We start from the raw sequence: 18,453 nt of genomic DNA, 5'->3' as shown, positions 1-18,453 counted from the left end.
GATTGGCACAACTGTTTTCCATTTTGGCGCGGAGTTTGAGTTGCATCTGTTGTTTACATTAAATACAGTGCTATTTTTAGTTATATCATATCTAGTGTGTATTGCTAATTTCATAATGGATAAAAACATCGAACAAAGAGTTTGTCTTAAATTTTGCATTGCCAATGGAATATCGTGTTCGGAGTCACTGAAAATGTTACAGAAGGCTTACGGTGAATCGACTTTATCAAAAACTCGTGCTTATGAGTGGTACAAAGCGTTCAAAAGCGGTCGAGATGTGATGGAAGATTTGCCCCGCTCTGGTAGGCCATCAACGTCTGCAACTGAAGTTAACATCGCAAAAGTGAAGGAAATAGTGACTGAAAATCCTCATTCAACTTTGAGAGAGATAGCCACCGAACTTTCTGTATCTCACGAGTCGATCCGTACCATTTTAACTAATAATTTGGGTATGAAACATGTTGCCGCTCGGCTAGTCCCAAAAGACCTGAATTTTTTTCAAAAACTCAATCGCATGAGAGTCGCTGAGGACATGCTAGAACGAGTCAATTCCGACCCAACATTCATGAAACGCATTGTTACTGGTGACGAGACGTGGGTTTACGAGTTTGACATGCAAACTAGTCAACAAGCTTCGGAGTGGCGCCTTCCAACTGAACCGAAACCGAAAAAACCACGCCAAAGTCGTTCAAAAGTCAAAGTCATGTTGACTGTTTTCTTTGACTATCGCGGTGTTGTGCACTCGGAATTCTTGCCGGAAGGTCAAACGGTAAATAAGGAATATTATTTGAGTGTTATGCGGCGTTTAAGAGAGCAAATCCGACGAAAAAGGCCAGATTTGTGGAAAGAAAATTCTTGGATTTTGCACCTTGATAATGCACCTTCGCACAAGGCCATCATTGTGAACGAATTTTTAACCAAACACTCAACAAATACCATCGAGCAACCACCATATTCACCAGATATGGCTCCAGCCGACTTTTTTCTTTTTCCTAAACTCAAATTACCACTTCGTGGCACCCGTTTTCAATCGGTAGAAGACATAAAAGAGAATTCGCGGCGAGAACTGACCTCAATTCCGGAAACAGCGTTTAAAAAATGTTTTGATGATTGGATTATTCGTTGGCGTAAGTGTATCGTTTCTAAAGGAGCATATTTTGAAGGTGATAAAATAAATTTGGATGAATAACAAACAGTTTGTGTATTATTGATCTTTTCCTGCTACTTTCTTGACAGAGTAGTAAAAACAGTGGTATCTTTGGTAGAAGTTTAATTACGTATTTTTATAATACAAAGTACGTTTATCTAATAATAAAATTTAACTTATGTCGAAATAAGGTAAATTTGTTTGTTTGATGACAAGATTATGTAATGAAGATACGCATTAAATTTAATCCATATACTTATATCAATAGCTAGCCCAATAAATATTGATGTAATACAATTATTATCTTAATTACATATTTTATAAATGAAAATTTTTATCGCTAAAAAAGTCATTCAAATAAATAATACGAGCGTTTGTAATATCAAAAAATAATAGCGTTTCACATTATGGAATATTATTGAAGTCAGAAACAGCATGTAAAATATCATAAACATGCTGTCTTTTACGAGCTTGATTGAGATCGTAACGAACAGCTTCAGCAATGATAAAAAGGCATATTATTACTCTCTCTTTGTCTCTCTTTGAAGCCTCCAATGAGCTTTAATTTCTTCTTAGTCGGGTTGATATTGCGGTAGGTATGTTGGCTACTATACTATCTTATTTTTCGAATGGACCAGACTAGTTTCCATTGAATTATGGGAGAAACGATGATTGTATGTTTCTCGGTATGAGAAACTCCGAGAAACATTAGTTAACTACCAAAATCCAGTCCCCAGAAGTTTAAAGAAAATTCCCCGTTTTATTAATATTCTATAACTACCGCGGCTAATTCGATTTTTTTACCAATACGTCCCTCCGCCTTCTTCCAATTGCATGGTTCAAAGATTGCGACAAAGACAACACATATAAGGAAGTATATTACATACTACTGCTTGTATGTATTTATGCAAATGTAAACGATAGTTTACGGCAGATAGTTGAGGAGTATGGGAGTGATTGTCCGTCCTATATGTTTGTAGGTACTACTAAATCCAAAAGAGAGCTAGATATTGTAGATCATTGATTCCGCTATGCCTAAGTTATTTTTCTTACTTACTAGAAATATTTTTGAAAAATAATCATATTTTTTTAATTTAGTAACCGACAATAGAAACGACCGAAACGAAGAGTAATTTTTTTGGACTATAAATAATACATTCTAAAACAAAAAATAATTAAACTGAAGTTTTGAAATAAGATGTGTATTAAAATGTAAAATAAAATTAAACATTTTAATGATAGGAACAAATAGCTTTAAATATAATCTTAAATTCATTTACAATTTTCGATCAAAAGCTTATACAAAATTGAAAATATTCACAACAATAATATATATAAAAAGAAATATCAAGACTTACAATAAAGAGATAATGACAAGTAAAATATTCTTAATGAGTAAAATAGATTAAGACTAAAAATATCATCATGTTATACATTCTACAGAAGTGTTTGGTCAACTTCAATATATTTAAACCAGATTTTTAGAGAAACATTTTTAGTTTTATTATTGTTTAAACAAAAGTGGGGTTGATTCTGATGTTATAGTGGACGATGACGTAGGCGAAATAGAATTTTTTCACCTTCCGAGCGATTTTTCTTTTTATGTAATGTAATGTAGAAATCAATTGCTTAGAAATATTGATGTACGGTTAACATCAGAAAAACCTGACCTCCATGGCTTTAATTGTATCAACATAAAATTTATCTGCTATTACTGTGTGCCACAGATTTTTCACCATCATTTCAGTGGCATTGTCGCATGGTGTCGTATATATTCTGCGATAAAATTTGAAATATCTATAAGTTGACCAAAGACTACAGACATTTGACACATACTTATGTTTATGCGATTACATGAACGCTACAGTTTGACTAGGGTCCGTCACAGAAATGTGTCTTACGCTAAGAGTACGTACATTGAACAAACATTTATTATTATATAGTTTGTGCCACACTATACACATATCAACGTAATGTAATATACAAACCAACAAGTACACAATAGATAGCTGATAGGTACAGTGGAGGACAGACACATCTGTATAGATTTTTTTAATAAATTAACGAAATAGGGGGTTAGATAAATCTGACCCCAACTGTACATTAAACAAATACAAACATTAGACTGAAGGGATCCTACAGTAATTCTAAAATCGACCAAAGACATCGCTACATTCTTAGCGAAATAAAAATTATACACTGGAATGTCAAGAGCGCCATCTAGTGGAAAGAAAAGTAAATAACTAGTGGATATAGGAACGAATATACAAGGAACCGGTTGTTGTACATAAATAATTCTTATTTGAAAAGAAATCTCTTCCAGCAGACCCGAGAAATAGATATCTAAAAAAGAAAGACTTTCTTTAGAAAGATTGCCTGAAGATTGTAAAATAAAATTGTAAGTTAATATTGCCTGATTGGTCGACCGATGCAATTTCTTTTCTAAGGGAACATACATGAAAAATAGGATAGATGCGGGGCAGACAGCTGGCACAAATCGACAAGAGCAAAAAGTCGGGGATTACAGAGAAACCACAGACAATTTTTATTCTCTTTTTGATTTTTATTTCAATTTTTTTACGGGCTTGGATACAAGTCCTTTTTATAACGTTTTTTTTTCATTATAACATCAAAGTGAATTGAACTTTTATGAGTTACTGTTATTGTTCAATTTAGTTTGACATTAGGAGGAAGCCAAGTCTAAGACCTGGCCCCGACAAAAAAAAAACTGAGAAAAACTAGGAATAGTGGGGATTAGACTTAATGGGCTTTACATTTTTTTTTACTTTTTTAATATATTTATACTATAATACAAAATTAAAAAAAGAAATGTATGTTCTGTTAAATGGTAAAACATGGCACTCTATACTGCATATATGTATTGATAGATTTTCGTTCTCAAATGTTTTATAAAAAATTGTTTATTTATTAATTTCATAAAATGTAAAACAGGCGGACTTAATGCCATTTGGCATTCTATACCTGTCCAATATTTTAGCTCCTTATTTGCCCAACACCAACCCAAAAGGGTTCCAAAAGGCATCAAAAACCCACGTCTTATTTTTTCAGACGGGTCAAAATATCCACTCACTAGATTATATCCATCCACTTAAAACGAACGATTTCATTTATTTCTTCTGAAGCAAGAGGCATTTATAAGAAGAAATAGAGTCTTCTATTACCATTTAACAAATCATACCCACATTTAACAAATAATTGGGTTAACTTAGGAATTATTGGGACTTCAGTTAGGGCGAAACACAAGATGTCACGAGAGGTAGGTCAGAATGTGTGTGTGTGTCTGTGCGTGTGTTTGCGACGTCCCCGTCACCGCGTGGCGGCCTGCCCGCCGCGGGAGCGCCGCCCCGGCTTGCCGCGACGGTTGAAGCCCCTAAATTGATAATTCAATTAACATTTTTTACTCACCATAATCACCAAATGTTACAACAAAGGTTTCCAGTACATACGTAACTTGTTATGTATTATTCAGAGGATACCCATAGATGTCGCATAAGGCGACTAAGGGAAAGGCGGACAAACTAAAATTGGAATCTGTTACTATTTTAATCGCGCGAAAATCTATCACGTCATAATAAAAAGAAAAACAGCGAAAGTTTTGCGCGCGATGAAATCGGCGACGCGCGTGCCTCTCTACGCCAGATCAGACGGACGAAATTGCGGGTAATAGCATGTGTACAAAAATACCTGTAAGGGCCGCGGTAAGCAGGGCGCGTCTGCGGAGATCCGGGCGTGGAGTTCTCGTTAGAGTGGTTCCCGTGCGCGCCGTTCTGACCGTTGTGACGCGGCTCGGGCTTCGTGGGCTCTGGAGCGGTGCTCGAAGTCGCATTAGACTCCTTACAAATATTTTTATTTATTTATTATAAGTCACTTGTGGTAATATCTATACATGTGGTAACCGATAATGGTGCATAGAATTTTAATGTCTGAATCAAAATTCGACAAAGACAATTAAGGTAATTACTGAATATTTACATTAGTAACGAAAGCGAGCGAGATTAGAACGAGCATGCTTAATATGAACACAGGGAACCCCTGCTAAGACATATTCTCACTGACAGAGTGTGAAGTGTAAAATAAAATATTTAAAGTTGCTTTTTTTAGTCTTGTCTTGGACCAAAAAGGAAACAAGAAAGGAACACAAATGGCTTTTGTTTACATTTCTGTCATTTTGAACAGAATATAGCAATTTTTAATGTTATATACAGGGTGACATTTAAAACAACTGCATCCTTTTAAACATAGACTATACCCATGCTTCTGAGCCGTTTGAGCCTATTTTTATTTAAATTAAACGTCATCATTTTCACATTTAAAAAACCCTCAAAAACAACGTCACGCGCTTTATTAAAGATTAATACTACAAAAAGAAATTAAAACTAAACATGTAAATGTCTGAAAAATAAATTATTTTTCTAGTATCAAGATCAAGTAAAGTACAGAGTTGTCGAGATCGCTCAGCTTTGCAGCAGAAGCAGAATTGTGTCGTTGACCTCTGAATCTTACGCGTCGCTTTTCCGCCGGCTGGGGTGATATGACGTATTTAGGATCGTGGATTTAGATACTTTTATTTTTTTTTCGCACTTAATTTGAACTGATATTTTTTTATTAACGTTTTTAAATATCCTTTAGATGAGTAAACTTAACAGTTAAATTTATGCAGTTGAATTAAAAGTCACCCTGTATAATACACAAACTATCAATTTTCTTATTGTGGTTCAACTGGAAGATTCTTTAAAAATAAGTAGTGCCCTTAAACTGTTACATTACTTGTATTAATCGCCTTTCTATTCTTTAGATTTCTGCCACCCTAATGTTGACTGAAAGATATTACTTTAGCGATAAGTCCGTCTTTATACCTCATAACTTCTTTTTTTCTTTTTCTTTTGGTGCAAAAAAGAGTTTATCTATTTATTTTATACAAAGTTTTATTTTCATCTAAGTTTTTCCTTGCAGTTCATATATAAATAAATAGTTTATGATACCCACCTCATCATTGTCAGACGGCGATGTGATGGTCAGTGGTGGGGGGCCCGTGTCTCCCATTCCCACCACGCCCCCTTTGGCTATCTGATGCGCTAGCAGCGATGCCATTTTAGTTTGTAATGCCTGAATAAAATAAACTATATTTTAGAAGAATATGACTGAAATACAGAAGAAGAATGTATGAAGAAGCAGTATTCCATATTTATAGTTTCTTTATAACTACATACATATAGTCGTCTGGTATTTCCCTTGCGGGGTGGACAGAGTCAACAGTCAACAGTCCATCGCCAACAAGAGGAATCCCAAGTTTATAAGAATATCCCTTAGTCGCCTTTTACAACATCCATGGAAAAAATATGGAGTGGATCTATTCTAAACTGGAAACCAGACGACACAGTTTCTTTATAACTGGTATTAATTGAGATATTAGTAGATATTCTTTTTAGTCTCTTTAAAAATGTATTACTCTCTTCATGCAATCTATTTTTGTTTTAAGTAATCTCGCCAGACTTGTTTGTTTTGTTTTTTGTTTGTTTGTAATATCTTTATTGCACAGAAATTTACAGTTACAAGAAATAGCACATGGTTATAAAAGAAATACATAAACCAATTCAGGCCAGGATATCTCTGATTTGATCAAGGTATGTTTGTTTAGGTCTCTCCCTCCCAACATTCTCTAACACTGTCCTTGTATATTCTCTTAGTCAACCTACTTTCATTCATTCTCTATATGACCTAACCATTTAAGCTGACAATTTATCTACTTAAAATTTTAGGCTAATAATAAATAAACTAAAACTTTTAATTGGTAAATAAATATTGAAAATCTTTAACCAACCTTCAACTCGGCTGTCAAGGAGAAGGGCTTAGCGGTTATGGATTGCACGGGCAGTGGGGCTCTCTTCAGGGCTTCAACATCGCAAGCCATGGGGCAGCGGCACACGGGGCATGTTTGCTGAAAATAATGAGTCTTATTAGATTTTACATACATACATAAAATCACGCCTCTTTCCCGGAGGGGTAGGCAGAGACTACCTCTTTCCACTTGCCATGATCTCTGCATACTTAGATTTTACATTCAAAAATTTCAAAATTCAAAACTATTTTATTTAACTCCACAAGTTATTTTACCACATTACCAACAAATATGTCTGTGAGATATAAAAGCTGTATATATGTAGAGAACTTGTTTACCTCCTTCTCATGTTTATGTGTGAATTTCAGTATGTTTTATTAATTTCAAAGATAATGAGGTGGAAATAATTTTCCTCAAGCCACTTTTATAAAGGGTAGTTGTATAAGTAACAAAAAAAAATTAATACAAATGTCTTTTTCATCTTTGCACATCTTTAGTTGTATCAGCAATTATTATTCATGGCCTGGAGTTCCATTATAACATACATACATAAAATCACATCTTTTTCCCGAAGGGGTAGGCAGAGACTATACTTTTTAACTCTTTACTATTAAAGATTTTACACTTATTTTACATGCAAGAAATACTTTGTCACCAGCTCACCATCAATGACAATTCATAAACATTATAGGAAGAATCCAAATAAAATAAGTAGTCACCTCACATGAACATACCTGATATGGTGGTGCTTGCATTTGTTGCCAATTGGGCAGCTTATCCATTTCCTCCTGGTAATACTTCTTGCCGGCTATCAGATGGCTTGCTAGGCAGTGGCTGTGAAAGTGGTGGTAGCATTGTGTCTTGATGAAAATGTCGCCCTCTGTGAAGCCGTAGAGGCAGATGACGCACTGACCGCTGGGCAGGTTGCTCTCTGTCAGGCTTTCACGTATCAGCTGAAAGCAGATATATTTATTTTTATCACCATCAATTATTTTGAACTTATTTTGCTTTTTTTTATCAATATGAAGTTGTCAGCTGCTTAGACTAGTAATACTCATGTATTGCAAGTCTCAGCAGATTTTTAAATATATTTTCTTATAAATTAATCTTTTTGGAATTAATATCAATCAAGTACTGGCAGGTAAGGCAGTGAAAAAATATTATAGACAGTTTGTATTTTTTCAATATATTTTCATTTCAGCTAGCTCTGTCTAGCCCGCAAGGGATATAGAGGTGAATATATATGTATATATGAATATTTTCCAGGTCAGCCTTGTAGTATTGATAAAGCAGGAACTCACCTCAATAAGCTCAAACACTACTGGTTGCCCCAAACATTCCTTTAATTTTTTCTTCACTTGTGAATTAATATTGGCCAGTGTTTCATCATCGAGGCCTCTAGGATTCCTAAGGGTCACCTCAGGACTGTTATCAGGATATTTGGATGTCAACTTGACCTCCAGGGTCACACAAACGAATTGCTGATCGACATCATCCCCTGTAGAAGGGTGGACCACCGTTTCTATGCTTTTAGGAACATCGTCCTCTCTCTTGACGACGACATCGTCCAACAGAATAGCTTCCAAAGCCTCTACTTCGTCAGTTACCCTGAAAAACACCGTAAACATTGAGTAAAATAAAGGTAGGTTCCAGATTTTTGCTCATTTTACTGAACAACAATTTACACACCTTTCGTCAATTGCGGCCGACATGATGACTGATGTACCTAACCGATTTTTCTCACAAGTGCATTAAGTTCAGGCAGGCGCAATGCAGATGCTGCAGCTGAACAGCTGGGATTTCGGAGAATTTCTCAACAAAAATCAATCATTCCGTGACCAGAGACAATATTTGATCAGAGCATTCCTTTTTTGTGTCTATGATCCACACTGCTGTCAAACTTTAAAGGTGTCTACTCTTTTTGCAATTTGTCTCTGCCATCCGGTGTAGCAGGATTAAATTCAAAGATTATAGTCATTTTATAGACAATTAACGGTTCCCAAAAATACTCAGTGACTGGCACCGTAAAATATTTTAATTAATAATTAGTCCTACGTCTAATTATAACAACTAGCAATTTGTTCACGGCGACAGGATGCAGAGATAAATTGGAACGTGAGTAGGAAAAACACAGCTTTTCACAGCACGCATTTTTTCAGAGGTTTCTATTTACTTATTTCCGCAGATGTATTTTTTTTCATTAATTTATGTCACATTACGCAGATATTATATATTAGTTTATAAGTGTGCATAACGCACGCACGCCTGATATAAAACCTTCAAACATTTGAAACGTAAATTACGCCTCATCACTATTGTACCGTGTGGTTGCTGACTCTTTCCCAAGGATGTCGTAAAAGGCGACTTAGGAAATAAGCACATTCATCTGATGCAAGTTTCCATGTTGGTCCATTATCGAAGAAAATACACACTGTTGTCATCTGCTGTTTATCATCTTGCTTTAATTGTAAAAGCCAATCAAGGGAAAGTCTTCTAAACTTTGAATTTTTCTTATATGCGATGTGCTGGAATCTGTCTGGAATCTGTGACGGCCTCTGTGGCGCAGCGGTAGTGCGCTTGTCTGTGACATCGGGGGTCCCGGGTTCAAATCCCGGCCAGGGCATGATGAGAAACGAACTTTCTCCGATTGGCCTGGGTCTTGGATGTTTATCTATATAAGTATTTATAATAAAATATAGTATCGTTGAGTTAGTATCTCGTAACACAAGTCTCGAACTTACTTCGAGGCTAACTCAATCAGTGTAATTTGTCCCGTATATATTTATTTATATTTATATTTTGTCACTATGAATCTAAATTCCATCGCTAGGCCAACAAGCTGAATGTGGTATTTGAGTATTTTCGAGACTGTTGCGAATAACTCGAATATTACCTATAGGTATAGGTGTGATTTATGTAGTTATTTATAAGGTACCTAACTTTAATAAAATTTATATAAATGTTTTGTAAGCATGAAAATACCAAGTTTTATTTTATAAGTAGTAAGTTTTTATTTTACTAACAACCTTACATTATTTGAAACTCAATTCCATCATTAGCTAAACACCTGCACGTGGCCTTTTAGCCTTTTTTAAGGACTATTGTCTGTCTCCACCGTGATGATAGTCTATACATAGATGTGATTGTAAGTGTGTACGAATTTTCATAACTTTCTGTTCATGCTACGAAATCGTAGCGCGTAGCTATGTCGTAGCATTCTGTAGCATAGCATAATGATATAAACGATAATTCAGTGATAATTTACATATTCGTACGGTAGTGAAGAAAAAATCGTAGGGTATGCCCGCTAATTCTCTTTTCCTGCAGATTATATAATGATCAATCAAGGAAAAGGAAAGCTGTACAATTATGAACTTGGGATTTGCGAAAACTATGTAGGTATAGTACCCATTTGAATGCGGTTTATCAACTCTCATGTTTTATGTAAGATGAGCGAGGCTTAGCCCAAATTAAAAGGTCTCTTCTAAGAGGGCAATACAGACGGTCAGCTTATTTGTTTTTTGTTTACTACAGACGATACGCCGTGTGGTTCCCGGCACCAATTAAAAGAAAGAAAAGGACCACTCCATCTCGTTCCCATGGATGTCGTAAAAGGCGACTTAGGGATAGGCTTATAAACTTGGGATGCTTCTTTTAGGTGATGGGCTAGCAACCTAGCAGCCAAACAGCTGAACGTGGCCTATCAGTCTTTTCAAGATTGTTGGCTCTGTCTTTCCCGCAAGGGATATAGACGTAATTATATGTATATACCTACATAATGATTACGGCAGACAACGACTGGCAACAGCTAAGGGTTGCATAAAAACTATAAGGAACCATACGTTAAAAGTGCTCTTACAAAGTCCGATAGAACAAATTATACATAAAAAATATAATTAATAATTATCCCCAAATAATTTTAGCTGAAGCCAGGAAGGAAACATGCGTAATTGTTTACGGTAAGCCCGTTCTATATTCTAATAAACTCATTTATCAGGCCTCACCTACCGTAGACGTCATCCTGCTATAGTTTTAGCTCATTATACGCAAGTCCTCCATAAGTTACACATCAAAATGTTCTCCATAATTTTCTACATTTTAACATTAAACATTTTCAATATTAGTGCTTTTGAACTGTGCGATAACTGTATTCCAAAATGTTGTCCTATGAATCAGTATGTTCAAAGAAAAAGGTGTACGGAACCAATTATTAAGAAGAATTTTAACATTTCTAGTTACCCAGTTTATAGTACCGGTATTCATTTGACGGGGAAAAGTTTGGGTGATTATTTCAAGGTAGCAGAGGGAAAGTTTTCGAATGAGACTTTTAGAGCAGGCTCGGAAAGTATGAATCGCGTCGGGTTCAACATTTATTTGATTGAGGTGAGTATTTTACCGGAACCATTTTTTTTTGTGCAAACAATATCGTAAAGTAACACTTTGTCTTTGTAAATCTTTCCCTTATTTCCTTTTGTATTTATAAAGTCTTTCGTGTCTTTATTGTAATCATAAGCTTCTTTTCGAACTATAGTCGTAATTCGTACAAAGGTTAAAGTTTTACCATGCTTCTATTTCGATATTGATTGAGAAACTTTTATACCCAAAATCTATCGCTGTTTCGCTTTTTATTATGACGTGGAACGGGACAACAATAGTTTTTTGCTGCGATAAAAACGGCGTCGCGTGTGCCGTGCTACAGAGGGTGCGCTTTCTACAAATTAGCGTAGCGCGTGATCATATTTCGTAGCTGAATCAACCAGTTCGTAGCAATAATGCTTTTAATTGCTAAATTTGATGATTGTATTGTGAAAAAAAATGTTCAAATTTTTACATTTATAATTGTGACAACGAATGTTTATTATAAGGTATATTTTATTTCAATTTAATAGATATACTTACCAACTTATAATCACGCTTCTCTCTCAGTTAGTCTTGAGTAGCTATTAATTTCTCTTAGTTTCAAGGGCTAGGGTTCGCTATAAGTGAATTTACAAGCCATAAAATTATTATAGTTTTTTTACTCTTGTCTGTGGGGTACCAAGTTGAATTGAATTGAACGGCAATTTTGTTTGCGTTATGATTTGTTAGTGCTTTTGTCTTTTAGGTGACTTCCTAAGAAATACCTAGTCAATAAGATGGAGTGGCCCTAAGCAGAAAATCTTGCAGTCAAACTTTGTCAAATTCTTTCTTCAATGCTTATCAAAAATGTTATAAAAAGGTTCAAAATTAACCTTGTTGGGTAAATTAATTACTTTATATTTCAGAAGTAATTATTAAAGCTTGTTGTGCGTGAGAATGACTCACTGTGGTGATAAGGTCACCGCTTAATTATTGTTAGCATAATACAAGTAGTTAATTTTCCTATTAGTTTGCTGTTTGTCCGATATTTATTTTTAATAAGAATAAGCGCACATGGTGGCACAGGTTCAAATCCTCCAATGCCTGTTTGTCTGTTTCCGAGTTATGTATCTATTATCTTAGTTCTATTTCTAACTGATGCCCTCACGATGAGGAGAAACCTGTCCCGGTCGCGTCCGCTCTGAAGGCCCGTGGTTGGTGCGCTGCTGACCACGATTTCGAAACCAAATAGTTAACCTAGTCATGTTTTTACAACATGTCTGACTTCTGAAACCTGTGCAGGATAGCCTTAACTTATTATAAGGTCACGAATATATACATCTAGTTGCCTGAAAATGCAAGTTTCCTCACAATGTTTCTGAAGAGCTTTGGTTAGAAGTCAAACTAGTGTATGTACATAGGTATCTGGCTACATGACCGAGGGATTGCTCCAAATGGTGATGGATTAACATAAAGTGGCCGTTTGTATTATTAGTCATGATATTCCCGCTACTTGTCTAATTCTAGTAAACAATGAAACCTTAAAAGTATAAATGTATTTGATATAATAAAATAATAAACATGCGTCAATAACAAATACACAGAATTAGAATTACAAGAGCTTACAAGTAATTTACGTCGTCAAATTGATAGTAGACCACAGTAGCTGCATATACATACCTATATGTGTGTGTATTGAGTAGGTAATTAAAAGGAATTAGTAATCATTTTTTAAATTAACTAGCTTTTGCTCGTGGTTTCCCTCGCGCTTATAAGTCAGAAGAAAACATATATAAAACCCTTTAGCTCCTTCAAGTGACTGACTGACTGCCTGACTAAACGTGCAGCGCAAACAACTGTACCTTATTTGATCTAGTGCACCCTGAGAGAGGATTTCTCGAAATTCCCGCGGGAACGGCAACTGACGGGGTTTTTAACGGGCGGAGCCACAAGTGTCCTCTAGTTTATACGAGTATATAAAATCACGTCTCTTTATAAAAAAAATCCTAATTTAATATTTTTATTTCAGGACCGTTCAATGTTTTTGGAGTTACCCAATGCCTTTCAGAGGTGGATACAACTACAACCTTCCAATTATTGCATAGATTATATTTCTCCGGGAACAAAGATCCACATATGGGCTTATTTGGAGATGGAAGATTTGACAGAAGCCAACGTTTACATGACCACTGGTAATAAAATGTATCTATCTTAGGTATGCCTGCGTCTTCACTCGTAATTTTTGTCAAATGTTTGAAAATTACATATAGCTTTTTCCGCGGTTTCACATCGGCACTTTTTGTCTGCGTTTTGGCGTAGTCCCTTTGAGACGAAAACTTCATAGGGCGAAACGCATAACGTCTCATTACCACTACTTTAAACAAGCATCTGCAATCTGCTCCAAATGTTCCTATGATTCTATACCAAATCTTGTGTCTTTTAAATTTATATCCTTTTAGGCATGATAATATCCTGCGTCTTCCTAATCCTGGTGCTGATCGTGTACTCCCTCCTTCGGGAGCTTCGCAACCTCTGCGGGAAGGTCCTCATGGCGTACGTGGCGAGCCTCCTCATGGCTTTTATGTTGCTCGTCGTTATACAGCAGAACGAGCTGGACGTCAATTACTGCTTGGGGCTTAGTAAGTATACTTACTTTAACTTGGGTAAAAGAATAGATTTATTCTATTTATTTTGAGACTGAAATAGGAGTAAATAATCTTTATAAGTCTTCTTTAAAAAAAATACATTTAAAATTAATTTACAGCTACGAGAAAAAATAGCAAAATTAAATATTAGATGTCATAATACCTATTTCTATAATACATAAGTACTGTTTTATTCGCTCTACATTCTCATGAATTTAAAAGTGACGATCAACAAAAATAAACGATTATGTACAATTATTTCCGTCCATTGTTTTTCTCTTATTCTAAGGAAGCTTGGAATAGGTCGCTTTTAATTTTTTGCTATTATTTTGTGAGATTGTATAAATTTTGTTTATTATATATAATCTAGGTTATTGTGTTGTGTAAATCATAAAAATTCTTGTTTCAGCACTTTCTGTATATTATTCCTTCATTGCGAGTTTCTGCTGGATGAACGTCATGTCTTACGATATCTGGTGGACTTTCAGGTAAATTTTATTCACTTACATACTTTACATTACGTTTTACATTTAATATCGTTTCGTTTTGTCTTTTGATGTTCTTGTCAATTGACTGTATTTAATAATCAAATCTTTATTGTTAGTTAAGTATTTCGCAACAATACCTCTTCATCGTCCTTCTGTCGTAAATCCCAGTTACATCCTCACCTTTCTGAAGAGGATCCCGGGGTGCGCCTTATGATCATGATCCTGGTTTGGGTAAGTCAGGTTATTACATGAAGCGACTTTTGTCTGATCTCCGCAACCATTGCAGGAGAACCTAATCCACAAATATAAATATACACGGGACAAATTACACAGATTGAGTTAGCCTCGTAGTAAGTACGGAACTTGTGTTACGAGATACTAACTCAACGATACTATATTATTAATAAATACTTATATAGATACACATCCAAGAACCAGGCCAATCAGAGAAAGTTCGTTTCTTATCATGCCCTGGCCGGGATTCGAACCTGGGACCTCTGGTGTCACAGACAAGCACACTACCGCTGCGCCACAGAGGCCGTCAAATTTTGGTCTATATTAGGTCATGGTTTAAAAACACTCCCTTTAAAAAATCTTCTTTTTTTTCAGAGGTTACGCAAAGGCCCGTCCCATACATCGTCGCGGGGAGACGTTTAAATTTTGCATGTACTGCCTGTACGCGTTCGGAGTACCCTTGGCCATGTCCATTTTCTTGGCAGTCATCAACAACGCTGACATGAGACACGTGCCGTGGTTCGTGACCCCTCAGATTCCACTGAAAGGATGTTTCCTCGAAGGTAAGCCAGCTTTTTTCTGGTTGAAAAACTAGATTTGATGTTCAGTTGTGGTTTTTTAGAGAGTGAACTATCCACCAACACTCTCATGCTATGTGTTAGATACCTAACTAGGAATAATTGAATTGACAATGTGGAAGACAGTGACATCCACAGAGTTGGCTGAGGGAACACTTAAGAATGAGAGAGAATCAAAATAACAGATTTAAAAATGTCGTAATGGTCGTGTTTTAGCAAGAAGATGCTCTAGTGTTTAAGTGTGACAAGTGGAAAAATACAATGTGCTGAATATTAAAATACACAATAAGTTTATTTGTTTGCTCTTTAAATCACTAGACCGATCTTCATGAAATGAAATGTGTTCTGAAAAAGACATAGAATACTCTTATTAGTCTTGCTTACGCCAGGCTGCGAAAGCTATTTGTAGGTTATCTAATTGTCTTTTCTTTTACTAACTGAACAAATCCAAGAAGAAAAATTTAAAGGAGAAAATTGACAATTCTACCAAAAAAATGAAACCTTACAATTCTTCCAGTATAAAAGCAGCTATATTAGAAATAAACAATGGAAGCACAGTGTACAAGGCTGCAAAAAGTTTTGTATCCCATGGAGCAATTTAAAATCATATTATACTCGCTATCACCAAGAACCTAGATTAGCATCTCAACTGAAACGTGGCAAACCCTTTATATTGCCATCCCAACTTGAGCTTGATCTTTTAAATTACATTAATAAAATGCAAGAAATTGGTTTTGGTTTAACTTGCCATACTTTAGTATGTAAGAAGTATATGTCTAATTCATAAAGACCATAAAATAATATAATTTTGATTTTTAATAAATATATTTTTATTTATCACTTGATAACCATCACAGCTTAACCAAATCTCTATCACATCATTACTCAAGTATTACCTAAATAACTGATTTTAGAAACTGAATAAATAAATGTATGTATGTTGTTTAATCATAGTATTATCCATATTTTTAGTTTGTATTATCAAGGTAACTGCTATCCTCTCTTCTATAGCAATTTTTGATAATTATATGATGAGTTAATACAATTTTATAGGTCAAAAACCAAACTATCACGAAGAAACCAAGTTTTGCCCTACTATAAAATAAATTAATTCACTTACGCAGAGGGCCAGAAGCTACTGTATTTGTACGTGCCGATGTTGATCATGAATCTGTTCAACTGGGTGTTCTTCCTCATGACCGCCTTCAACATCTGGCGCCTGAGTCGGGGAACCGCAGTGCTGGACTCTGCCGCAGCTGGCACCCCTGCGGCCCACCGGTCGCAACGACACAGGTATATAATCATCTTTATTTAATTAGAAGTTTGCGGGGTGGATGTAGTAAATTTAGAGAAAATCGAGAAGTAGTAGGAGTTTGAGTGTAAAAGTTTTGCGAAGGGAAAGAAGAGGTTATTTCGAAAGAAAAAGGTTGTAATATTTAAAAGCAATAATGGGCTCAGAACAATGTTGTGTGAACACCATTAACTTTTGAATTTGGAGTAAGTTATTTATTTATTAGGTATAGTTTCTGCCTGATCCTCCGGAAAGGAGGCGTTAATATATATATGTACTTATGTGCTTTTTAATTTTTCACATTTTTTACGTTGAAGAGCATCCTGAATTTTATAAAGCGAAAAAAGAATGTAGGGATCTTGGCAAGTGGAAAGATGTAGTCTCTGCCTACCCCTAAGGGAAAGAGGCGTGATTTATAAATATAAATTTTGCAAACTGATAAATACTGGCCAAATTTAGAGCTACATTTTTTATATCTTGAACGTATATCGGCGCTTTATATATAATGAACTTTATTACGTTTAAATATTTAAGCATAAAGGACTCTTGTAGGATAATGCAATTTATATCACCATTATTTTCATTCAGACTTATGGTGTATCTGAAGCTATCGATTCTGATGGGCCTAAACTGGGTACTGGAAGTGGTCAGCTCGTTCAAGCCAGAACTACGAGTGTGGTACATCACCGACGCTTACAACATGCTTATTGGCGTCTCCATCTTCCTAATCTTTGTCTGCAAAAAGAAGATTCTGAAGAGACTGGTCGAAGAGTGAGTTACATAAAGTTTGTTTTATTTATTTATTATCTAACTTTCTTTTTATCATGAATTGAAACATTTTCATTGAGAAGGTATTTTTGGTCATGTGATATTTTTAGATGCAAAATATGTTCAATACCGATAATGATTAATTATACTTTTTTATTGAAATAGGAAACTGTTCATAAATCCATGTATTTTACAGTCCTAATAACCGAAGTAAGGTTTTCACCTGAGATTATCATTAAAAATCCCCATTGAAGACCCTAGTTTCTTAAAATATCTGTAGACTCTTGAGTTTCGACGACATAATCTCTGGGAAAACGTCAAATTAATATTTTCCCTAGTTTTTCACTTTATAGAGATCTACATGCAGGACGAACTTATACGATATTTTCTCAAACATAATTCCCTCACGTTTGTTTCATGCGTAGGTTACAATGCTGTCGACGCGGCCATTGGTCGCCATACTCCAAGAGCCGTTCCTCCGCCACCACAGTGTCTAACACCAGCCAGGACGCCACACAGATCTCTAGCAATCCCAAAGGGACGGTGTAATTTTATGTCAATAACGTCAAAACCCAACTGGCCCCCGTAGAATGGCACGCGTGACGCCTTTTTAATCGCGTGAAAAACTGTCGCTGTTTCGCTTTTTATTATGAAGTGAAACGGGACAGCGATAATTTATTTTTCGCGCGGTGTAAACGACATCGCTCGTGCCATGCTTCGGGGGATGGTACTAGCTTTAACACCGTAATAATCCAAGATCTAATAGTCTTGGTTTGACCAGGTTATGTCAATGTTTTGAAATAAGATTGAGATATCTCTAAACAGATTCGATGGAATTTTTTTTTTGTATTTTGAGCTCGGAAGGCCTTTAGTAGGAGTAGATTAGAGGTCTTATAGAGCGGAGCCGCTGGTTGAAGCTAGTGCACTAAATACTCATTCACAGAGCTTTCTGAGGTGGCGTCCGTACCTAAATGTTGAACGAAGTTTTGAATAACTAATAAGTACTACAATTAATTAGAAGTAAGGGTTTAATTTAGTTAATAATCTGCATTAGATGATGATAATCTTTGAGATATAGGAATAAGATCTTATGTGATAAGGATA

The 18,453-nt window shown here is 35.5% G+C and overlaps 2 protein-coding genes across 2 annotated transcripts; one reads left to right on the top strand and one right to left on the bottom strand.

Annotated features, from left to right (window-relative positions):
- Positions 1 to 1,306: 1,306 nt before the first annotated feature.
- On the bottom strand, positions 1,307 to 8,850 carry LOC106138322 (E3 ubiquitin-protein ligase RNF25). The gene is made up of 7 exons (XM_013339452.2): positions 8,697 to 8,850; positions 8,309 to 8,615; positions 7,742 to 7,960; positions 6,990 to 7,106; positions 6,155 to 6,274; positions 4,853 to 5,001; positions 1,307 to 4,538 (listed from the first exon to the last, which is right to left on the bottom strand). Exons 1-7 carry the CDS (start codon positions 8,717 to 8,719, stop codon positions 4,475 to 4,477), a joined length of 999 nt encoding a protein of 332 aa, XP_013194906.1. The 5' UTR covers positions 8,720 to 8,850; the 3' UTR covers positions 1,307 to 4,474.
- A 2,192-nt stretch (positions 8,851 to 11,042) lies between these two features.
- LOC106138313 (G-protein coupled receptor Mth2) lies at positions 11,043 to 18,443 on the top strand. Its single transcript, XM_013339439.2, has 8 exons — positions 11,043 to 11,390; positions 13,375 to 13,537; positions 13,805 to 13,984; positions 14,400 to 14,478; positions 15,088 to 15,275; positions 16,415 to 16,583; positions 17,170 to 17,352; positions 17,775 to 18,443. The coding sequence occupies exons 1-8, from the start codon at positions 11,082 to 11,084 to the stop codon at positions 17,896 to 17,898; spliced, it is 1,395 nt and encodes a 464-aa protein (XP_013194893.1). The 5' UTR covers positions 11,043 to 11,081; the 3' UTR covers positions 17,899 to 18,443.
- The last annotated feature ends 10 nt before the right edge of the window (positions 18,444 to 18,453 follow it).

This window comes from Amyelois transitella, chromosome 13 (genome assembly GCF_032362555.1).
Source record: "Amyelois transitella isolate CPQ chromosome 13, ilAmyTran1.1, whole genome shotgun sequence".
NCBI lineage: Eukaryota > Metazoa > Arthropoda > Insecta > Lepidoptera > Pyralidae > Amyelois > Amyelois transitella.
Note: the sequence above shows the minus strand (reverse complement) of the source record. Positions and strands in the feature narration are given on the sequence as shown.